This window comes from Setaria italica, chromosome V (assembly GCF_000263155.2).
Source record: "Setaria italica strain Yugu1 chromosome V, Setaria_italica_v2.0, whole genome shotgun sequence".
Classification (NCBI taxonomy): domain Eukaryota; kingdom Viridiplantae; phylum Streptophyta; class Magnoliopsida; order Poales; family Poaceae; genus Setaria; species Setaria italica.
This window is the reverse complement of record NC_028454.1, coordinates 24436714-24446527: the sequence shown is the minus strand read 5'-3', so window position 1 is coordinate 24446527 and position 9814 is coordinate 24436714. Positions and strand designations below refer to the sequence as shown.

At 45.5% G+C, this 9814-nt stretch overlaps 1 protein-coding gene across 1 annotated transcript; it reads left to right on the top strand.

Annotated features, from left to right (window-relative positions):
- Nucleotides 1-3696: 3696 nt before the first annotated feature.
- Nucleotides 3697-9715, top strand: LOC101757318 (1-aminocyclopropane-1-carboxylate oxidase homolog 6). Its single transcript, XM_004968833.3, has 2 exons — nucleotides 3697-4599; nucleotides 9227-9715. The coding sequence occupies exons 1-2, from the start codon at nucleotides 3748-3750 to the stop codon at nucleotides 9485-9487; spliced, it is 1113 nt and encodes a 370-aa protein (XP_004968890.1). The 5' UTR covers nucleotides 3697-3747; the 3' UTR covers nucleotides 9488-9715.
- The last annotated feature ends 99 nt before the right edge of the window (nucleotides 9716-9814 follow it).

The window sequence follows — 9814 nt, the reverse complement described above, 5'->3', positions numbered from 1 at the left end:
TTCCAGAACGGGGTTTTCAGGGAAGGAAATTGTTTTATAGTTTTAGAAATTAGATTAAAATTTTATTTTCATATTTAATTCATTATAATTTATAGAAGTGTCCAAATTTAGTGAAACCAATTTTGTTAGGTGTATTTTATTTTTCCTTTATGCATTAAAAATTCTTAAACCCTAGGAAAAGATAATAAAAATTGGGTCTTTATTTAGTTCCTTTAATTAAGGTATTTAAATAAATACTTAATCTTTATGAAATGTATAAAATTTTGAATCATATTTTATTATTCACAAATACTTATTAATCCATAGGAATTAAGTTTTAAGATTAGAAATTAATTATAATGCTTTTCTAAATAAGAGAAAAGGCTTAAGTTAGGTAGTTAAACAAATTAAATTGTGGCTTGATCTTTTATGGGTAGATTAGTGTTGGTTTGCAACGTTATTATGAAGATAAGTTGTATAGTCTTTATTTCAAAAAGTTTTGCATACTCTAACTATGGCTTGCATCATATCGTAGAACCTGAAGCACCGGAAGTGGATTACTTGGATTTCTCTGAGGAACCTTAGGAATTTGAGGAAATTATTAAGGTGGTTCCTTGTGTTGAAGGATCTTCAGAAGAAACTAACTTTTTTGTGAACCAAAGCAAGCCTCGGTGCATCTACACCTATTTAATTTCAGAAATTATTATTCATGTGTCCGAAGTATTGGTTACTTCCTTATTTATGCATTAAGTCTAGGAGTTGATTGAAACCTACTCTTGTGCATGATCCAACCTTGTTTGTAGGACATCTTACCACCTGTTCAAATAATTAGTAACCATCCTATGCTTAGTAATCTTAGATTTCCCTTGAAGTAACTTTTGTTAATCAAACACCTAAGGTTAATATTGTCATACATGTTGATCAAGGAAAAGGGCTTTGAATTTCGAAGATGTGGACAGAAGCTACAGATGGTAGTTCTGCCCACTAAGTTTAATCTGTTAAGGCCCGTTCGTTGTTTTAACCGCTGATAAAGTGATATTTACCTAGTTACTTACTATCTTTGGGGACCAGCAAGCCCGGTAGGTTAGTTCGCTCTTTGATTGGAAATGTTTTTACTTATGCTTGGCATGCAAAAGAAAGGCAGGGGCGTAACCTGAAACTCACATGGAGATTAGGCTAGACGTGGGGTCCCATGTAGGGGTACGTCCCTAGGTTCGGGTAATCATATTTTTGATCTTTAGGTACGGCTAATCGAAAGGTCGTTATGCGCAAACCGATCAATTGTGCATGGCTGGTGATTAGGTATCTCCTGCAGGATACAAATCGGTCCGGATCGCTGTAATTCTCGGTTATGAATGCACTTGATCATCGCTTAAGCATCGTAGAGTAATCAAGTTGGATATAATGTTTTTTCCTTGAATTAATATTGTTATACAATGTTTAGTTCCACTTGATTGATAAAAATGTTTTATTCACCTAGAGTAGTTAGGTAAAGAACTAATCTTGAGTAAAATAACAAACTAAGGTTCCACAAGTAGTAAGCTTTCAGAAAAAATGTGAGTCAGCCAGTATACTAAAAAGTAACGTATACCTTAAAACGTTATTTTAAATCTACCTGTACTAGTTAGATGGGTCAGTCTTGTTGAGTACTTTCGTACTCAGGGGATCCCTTGTTGTTTTCAGACGAACAGCAGAGGTCGATCGAAGAGGAATGTCCGAAGAACTAGGGTATTTTACGAGTCTCGTAATACCCTAGAGTTCAACCTAGTTGTTTAATTACTTTACTCCTCGGATTCATTTTATGTTTAAAACTCTTAGAACAGTCTAACTTGCATACTAAGTTTGTTTCAATCTATGGTTTATAATAATTCGTACCTCCAGTATGTATGTAAAAATGTAATATTTCTTGATGCTTTCCCTTCGTGGAAGCGATCCTGATGTATGGCTACGATTTAAGTCGTGGATGATTCGAGGTGTCCTAGGGACACTTGATGGACTACCGGGTTTAAACTGTTTTGAGTGCGTTCTGTATACTTGATGTTCCGACAGTGATTAGCCGCATTTAAGCCAGTTTAAATCGGACGGTTCCCCAACATTCGCGTTGTACATCCATTGTCGATCCATCTACAAAGTATTAACGAATCAAAGGTATCCTGATCATCTATAGAATTATATATGAAACATAACGAACATGATACAAATACTATTAATCTCAAATATTGCTGAAAGTTTAGATAGAAATACACAAATTTAAATTTCAGACTCAAACAACATGATACACTACAACAAACTCAAATGTTGCTAAAAGTTTAGATAGAAATATACAAATTCAAATTTCAGACCCAAACAACATGACACACTACAACAAACCATCCACTGAGTACTATCTATGAGGACTTTAAGCATACTTGGGTGGTGAAGATGAAAGTTTCGCTGACCCAACCTCATCCTGTGGTTTATATGTGCCTCCTGTAATGGTAGTACTAAGTGGATCTAAAACACCCAGGCCTGATGGTGGAGTATAATGACCACCAAAAGGAGATTCCTAACCCGTCGCAACAACATCTTCATGACATCTTTGCAAATAATAAAACATTGCTCTCTCCCACGTGCTCATTTTCTTCAGCTTATCACGAGAACCAACTATGGTTTTCCCCGTGCCGCGAGAGGAACGACGATCGCCCCCACCATCGCCACTACCTCCGGCAGCAGTAGCCATCTTTATGTACCACAATTTATTTAGCTCATATTTGGAAATGGCTAAACTATGAACAAATTATATTTTTTCCCCACAATTTATTTAACTCAAACATAACATATAAATGAAAATTTTCTCCATTGTAGCTTATTCTAAAATTGACTAATTATGTGCCTCTATTTCATCTTATTATATCTATGTACCACAATTTATCTCGCTCATATTTGCAAATGACTAAAATATGAACAAATTATATTTTTCCCCATAATTTATTTAGCTCATATTTGTAAATGACTAAACTATAAAATTATTCATCTAATCTCATATCAATTTTTTTATTAATATGAAACATAGCATCCAAAAAATTATAGCTTATTCTAAAAATCATAAATATGAGCTCTAAATAACACATGCATATAAATAAAAAGTTTCTTTATTGTACCTTATTCTAAAAATCGCAAATTACTCTAGTTCTAAAGCATAAAACTTAGTATACTAACCATCTATCAAGGGAGGATCAAATTTCTAACCTTTGAACACTTGAATGAGTAAAATTCTCACGAAATGGTCAAAAATCTAGCAACACCTCCCCTATTTCATCATGAATGGATGAAGCCCGAGCTGGAGGAAATGGCTCAGGTAGAAGGAAGAAGACGCCTTATTTATAGGACGGAAGTTAGTACTGGTTGGGAACTCCAACCGGTACTAAAGGTCACCCATTACTAAAGACCTTCAGGCATATTTGTACCGGGTGGAGGCTTCACCCGGTATAGGTGACCTTTAGTACCGGTTAGAGCTCCCAACCAGTACTAAAGGGTTCACAGAGGGCTTCTGATGAACTAGTCGTTAGACTCGGAACTAGCCGTTAGACCTGGTACTATGCTCGTATTAGTACCAAGTTAAAAACTAACTGGTACTAATGGTTAATGGTTAGGATCAATGCTCAGTGACGGTCACCTTGCCCACGGCGGGTAGTGTTAAAAAGTCAAGGGACCGAAGCAAGCCAAAGAGCCAGCGCAGCCGGGTGATCCACCTACAGCGGAAGAAAGACCAAGTTTGGCCAAGCAGGGATGGCTGCAACCGAGGACTACGACGCCGAGGCCGCGCTGGCCTCGTTCCACGAGTCCCGAGCCGGCGTCCGCGGGCTCGTCGAGTCCGGCGTCACCGCCGTGCCTCCAATCTTCCTCACGGCCACCGCACCATCGCCGCAGTCCCCGGCGTCGACTACTACGGCGTTTGCGATCCCGGCCGTTGACCTCTCCCTCCCTCGCTCGGACACCGTGGCGCTCGTCCGCGCCGCGGCACGTTCGTGCGGCTTCTTCCACGCCATCAACCACGGCGTCCCGGCCGGCATCGTCGACTCCGCACTCTCCGCGGCCAGGGCGTTCCACGAGCAGCCCCGCGCCGCCCGCTCGGCGTTCTACTCCCTCGAGCCCGTCGAGGCCGTCGCCTACTCCACCATCCCCAACGCGCCACCGCGGCAGGAGGGCGCGCCTCTCCTTCCGTGGCGCGACTCCCTCCGCGTCCGCTTCGGCCCATGGGACGGGGAGCCCGACCTCGGCCGCCTCCCCGCGGCCTGCCGCGACACGCTGCGGGAGTATCAGCGCGCGCTGACGGGGTTCGGGAAGGAGATGGCCGGGCTGCTGTCCGAGGCGCTCGGTGTCGGGGTGGAGCGGCTGGAGCAGGCGATGCAGGTGGAAGGGTGGCTCATGGCGTGCCACTACTACCCGCCGTGCCCGGAGCCGGCGCGGGTGGTGGGCAGCCTTGAGCACACCGATCCCAGCTTGTTCACGGTGCTGGCGCAGGACTGGGTCGGCGGGCTGCAGGTCCGGCGCGACGACGGCACTGGTGGCGGTGGGGAGTGGGTGGACGTGGCGCCGGTGGCCGGCGCGCTTCTGGTCAACATCGGGGACGTGCTCAAGGTACTACCCCTCGTGTTCGTCTAGCAGTTAGAACTTAGAAGAGGACGTTAGATTATATTATCTCTGCAAGTAAACAATTATAAACAAGGTACAATAGTGGTGGACGGGGCGCCGGTGGCCGGCGCGCTCCTGGTCATTGGTCAACATCGGGGTACAACCCTCGCGTTCGTCCAGCAGTTAGAACTTAATGAGGTGAAGTTTATCCCGAGTCAAATGTTAATTAGGAGTATTAAATATAGGTTAATGATTAAAATAATTGCATAAACGAGGGACTAATTCGCGAGATGAATCCATTAAATCTAATTTAATTAGTCCAATTAGTCCAGGGAGAAGGACTGGGAGGTGCTGGCGCTTTGTGCTTGGCGATGGATTGCTGCTTGGTTGTCTGGCAGAAGAAAAAACAAGTGAAAAGCAGAACTATGATACATACACCATCAAATAACTAAAACATATCCGTGCGTGCCTTTGTTGAGACTTCAAATGAAAGTTGAAAATATGACAAAAATGATGTCAACAAACAAAAGTTGAAACTATGAAAGAATGATATCGTTAAATTAAAGGTGAAACTATAATAGAATTACATCAATAAATTGAAACATGGCGGTTATGAAAAACTATCATTAAAATATTTATATACTCCTATTAACTTGTGAAATAAAATCAATGTGCATTTATTTGGAATTTGGCATGCATGCAAAAATTAGACTATTTTTCATAAAGATATAGCTTTTCATTGTGACATCATCCTGTCTTGTCACCTTGGACTAAAGGTGAAGTTAACAAGATTTACCGGGGAACATTTAGGAAAGTTTAACAACAGGAAAAAGCGGCATGAGATCAATACAATCACAAATTCACATGAATTCCGTTTTCTCAAATATCATTGCCACCTCATGAAGCCCTATAAAACCTCAAGCTCATAATTCCTTCCAAGTGTGCTGAATCAGCCATAGTCGGCCATACCATGCACGCCCCATGTGTGGTCGATACACACCGACTTGAACCAAAGAATTTTCGCTACCAGAGAAAATGCTATCTCCGCCTGTTTTTGGCGAGCCAGTGGTGATAAGTTATCACCTCCAACTTCTTACATAATTCGGCGGTGATAACCAAAACCAGCGGTGATAATTTCCTATCACCGCTGGTTTGTATTACGAGCCGGCGGTGATAGGTATCACCCGCCGTTTCATTTAAAAATCCATTGGCAATAGGATGTGTGGACCTGAAATTAATATTCATTGCAGTTTTGAGTCCGCCTCTACCTTATCCACCCACCCGGCTCTCTCCTCTGCTCCTCCAACCTTATCCACCCATCTGCCAGCCCCTTCTCGTCCCGTCTCTCCCACCCACCTGCCGGTCCCTTCTCCCCTCTCTCCACTTTTTCCTCCACCTGCTGGCCCTTCTCCTCCCCTCTCTCCACTTTCTCCTCCACCCGCTGCACCGGCCCTTCTCCTCCGAGGCGCGAGGGTGCAGCGGCGGGAGCTCCGGGGCGCAGCAGCCGGAGCTCTGGGGGTGCGGCGGCGGGAGCTCCGGGGAGTGCGGGGCGGTCAGAGCTCAGTGGCGGGAGCTCCGGGGGGCACGACGCTGGGAGTGGTGGGCCTACAGCAGCGGGAGCTCGCCCGGAGCTCCCCGGCACGTCGCGCAGGATGTTGCTATGGCGACGGCAGATGAGTCGTGGGATGCAGGTGGCGTTAGCAGCCGCGGCCAGTGGCGCTCGCGAACGGGATTTTTTTTTTTATTTTTTGAGATGCTTATGGTTTGCAATCTGTTGTTGTCAAGATTAGCGGATCAAGACTACAACTAGTAAATTTCTTTTATGCGCGTAAGGCTTCGGATGGTGGCGTGAGAGGACACGGGGTTAGACTGGTTCGGGCAAGGAAAGCCCTACGTCCAGTATGAGGAGCTGCTCGTGTTACTCACGCAAGGTCTGTAGTAGGGGTTACAAACGGGCGAGAGAGGGAGCTGGTCCCAAGTCTCTTGGGTGTGCACTGATGCTCGTTGAGAGAGTGTGTGGGTTCTGTTGGCTTGAGAGTCCCCCTCCTCTCGGGGCCCCTGGTTCTCCTTTTATAGTGCAAGGAGAGCTCAAGGGTTACAGGTGAGCCAGGTGTCAGGAGAAGTAAAAGAGATAAGCTAAGTAAAGTAAAGTACAAGGAGAAGGACCAAGTCCCCGGGTCGCCACCTCCTGCTCTAGCCTTCGGCTCCTGTCAGCGTGGCCATCGGAGGAGGGCGGCTGTCGACGGATCTTGTCGCCGGTCCTCCGGGCGACTGTTGCCGCTGAACATGATGATTGTGTTTGGCTGCGGCAACTGTGCACGTTGGGGGAGACAGCTGACCCCTGTTGTCCTGCTTACGGCCCATGGAACACGGACGTCGCGTCCATGTCGCTGGATACGCCGGGCATGAGAACGGGCGGCGCTCCCTCTTGTGTCGGGCGGCGCATGCCATGAGTGCCCTATGGCGAATCAGGGGAAGCCACGGCCACTATAGCCTGTGCGGTCGTGGCTATAGTGCTCCGCCCGGGTACTTGTGGCGGGTCACGTCGAGGGGCGCGAGCGCCTTTCTGCGCGCTAGAGCTGCGGTGCATTTATGGCAAGATCGGCGGGGGGGCCACGAGATCCGCGCCCTCGTCTGCTGGTCTGCGCCCGAGGCGGATACTTGTCTTGTGGGCTCGGATGAGTCCGACCCCCTACGCCTAGGGTCGGGCGAGGCGGAGCCTTGCGGCGAGGGGTCGGGCGCACCCGACCCTGGGACTGTGGGTCGGGCGAGGCGGAGTTCCGCCATCGAGGGGTCGGGAGTGTCCGACCCCGGGACCCTGGGTCGGGCGAGACGGAGTGGGATGTTCCCTGCCCATGCTGGGTCGGCGGTAACCGTCATTACCGCAGGTGGGCCTGGACCTTCATGATTGTTGTTTTAAGGGGCATTAGGAGGTCGTTAATATTTCCCCCCAACACAATCCGGCTGTGATAACCAAAGTCTTCACTACCGACCTTGATCTAACGGATCGCAAAACCGGTGGTGATGACGGTTATAGGGCCGGCAGTGATAACCCAATCTGCAGTAGTGTTTTAGGTCATATTATACCGCTGTAACTTTTATGAACTAATTAATGTGATCGCTTGGATTTCAGGCTATATCTATTGGACTTGGTGTTTGTTCCTGTTGCAACGCACGGGCATATTTGCTAGTAATTCTAATTAGCATCAAACATGCTATGTGACTCAGGCTAAAATTTAGCTCAAGGATCCAAACACCTTCTTAGAAGAAGACGTTAGATTATATTATCTTTGCAAGTAAACTAGATACCAGGAAGCAGCTCGGACTACCTCAGGCCTCGTTTTGTTCTCTTGGAACCGCCCGAAATGATTTCTATTCCGCACGGATTGATTTGACCTGGTTTAAAATTCGGTCTAATATAAAATAATCATTTGGTTCGGATCGGAATAGAGTCGTCCTTGATTCTATTCCAGCTTGTTTTGGTTATTCCGGCCTCTTCGCGACCCGGAATCAATACCCATATCTTCATCTCTGGAACCAAACCCTACAGGATCAAGTGAATCCACTCATTCCCCTCTAGGAATGAATCCTCATGCCTTGATACAGCCGGATCTGCTCATTCCCCTCTAGGAATGAATCCCCGTGTCTTGATACAGCCGGATCCACTCATTCCCCTACAGGAATGAATACGTTCTATGATTCAATCCTGAACAACCGAACAAGACCTCATGCGGTTAGGCCACCGACACATGGATCCGGGTCTACCTAGTACCTATTAGTGACCCAAAGTTGCACCTCATTGGTCGGTTTTTTCTCTCGAACATGCAGGAGGGCTTCGTATCATTATATTAAGAAGAAAAAAAGAATAAGAATCCTTACAACACACAAACACACACATCATTACAGAACCACGCCGACAAGCGCCCTTTCTACGGAAAAAACAGCCGACCTCGACCTAAACCTTCACTCAGTTGGCACTAGAGCAAGGAGGTGATTAACTCCTCGAGCTCCAGCCATACCCCACAAATGTAACTCCTCACTGGCGGACAACAAAGCTCACTGGTCGTCCATAATAGTAGTATATGGAGTTGTTGAAAGTGTGTTTTTGAAGATCATGATGTCATTTAGTTGTACTATAGTTAAATACCTCCTCTGATTCAAAATAACTGCAGTTTTACCCTCTTGTAAATATATTCAAAATCCACTTTCAAGTTTCAACCACTGAAGTGCTTTACATTTTCAAATCAAATTTTGCAATTGTCTTCTAGATGCACTAGGGGTTATTAGGGACCAGAGAGTCGTCAGGTCCTCTCCATTTTTATCAGGCAACACAAGAAGGCTGGTTGAACGCTATGTTTTGCATATGTATTTGTTGCTCTTAATCCTGTTGTGTCACAGGCACATGGCAGAGTAGTGTAAAATTCAGCGTAAACTGCACATTAATTTAGCATGCAACCCAACAATATGAGTAGGTGGTCTAGGCAAGTATTTTTGTGGAAGTATACATTTCTACTTTGCTTTGTAATATATTGCAACAAAAAGTAAAAGCTAATGTTGTATTTCAGAGACTGCGTTATGTTCAAAATATCAATTATTTGTGACTGCAAGGAGTAACTGTTGTGCCTGCAAGCAGGTTGTTTCCAATGATGAATTAAAGAGCGTGGAGCACAGGGTGGTCATCAAATCCACACAAGATGCCAGGGTGTCGATCGCCCTCTTCATCAATCCTGCCAAGCGTGACAAGTCCGACCTCTTTGGGCCTCTCCCAGAACTGGTGACAGCAGAAAAGCCCGCACAGTACCGGAGTTTCACAGTGCCTGAGTTCATGAGTTCAAGGAGGGAATACGGCCATAGCAGATCGTCCATTGAACGGTTCAAGGTGAGCTCGAGTTAAATAGTCTGGAGGGATGACGATGAGTTTGATGGCGAAGCAACCATGCTTGCACTGTTGCACACGTACGTTAATTTGTCAGGATGATGTCTGGTTAATTTCCCTGCGCAATGCAGCGAAAAAGAATGAGAATTACTGGTTCGTTGCAAGTATTGTAAATATGTGCACTACCTTTATCCTAGTTTTCACTAGGAGATATCGAACACAAAGTACAAAATAATGATCTACCTTTTATAGATGAATTGACAAGAGCGTGATGCATAACGAAAGTACCTTAGGGTGAGATTGGCGACTTGTTACATCTAGTACTGTGTCACTCCTATGTACTAC

What these genes read in the sequence shown, in the direction of transcription:
- LOC101757318 (XM_004968833.3), top strand. Translation starts at nt 3,748, where the DNA reads ATGGCTGCAACCGAGGACTACGACGCCGAGGCCGCGCTGGCCTCGTTC. An exon ending in ACATCGGGGACGTGCTCAAG is followed by an intron (nt 4,600 to 9,226) that starts GTACTACCCCTC and finishes GCCTGCAAGCAG; the next exon opens with GTTGTTTCCAATGATGAATT.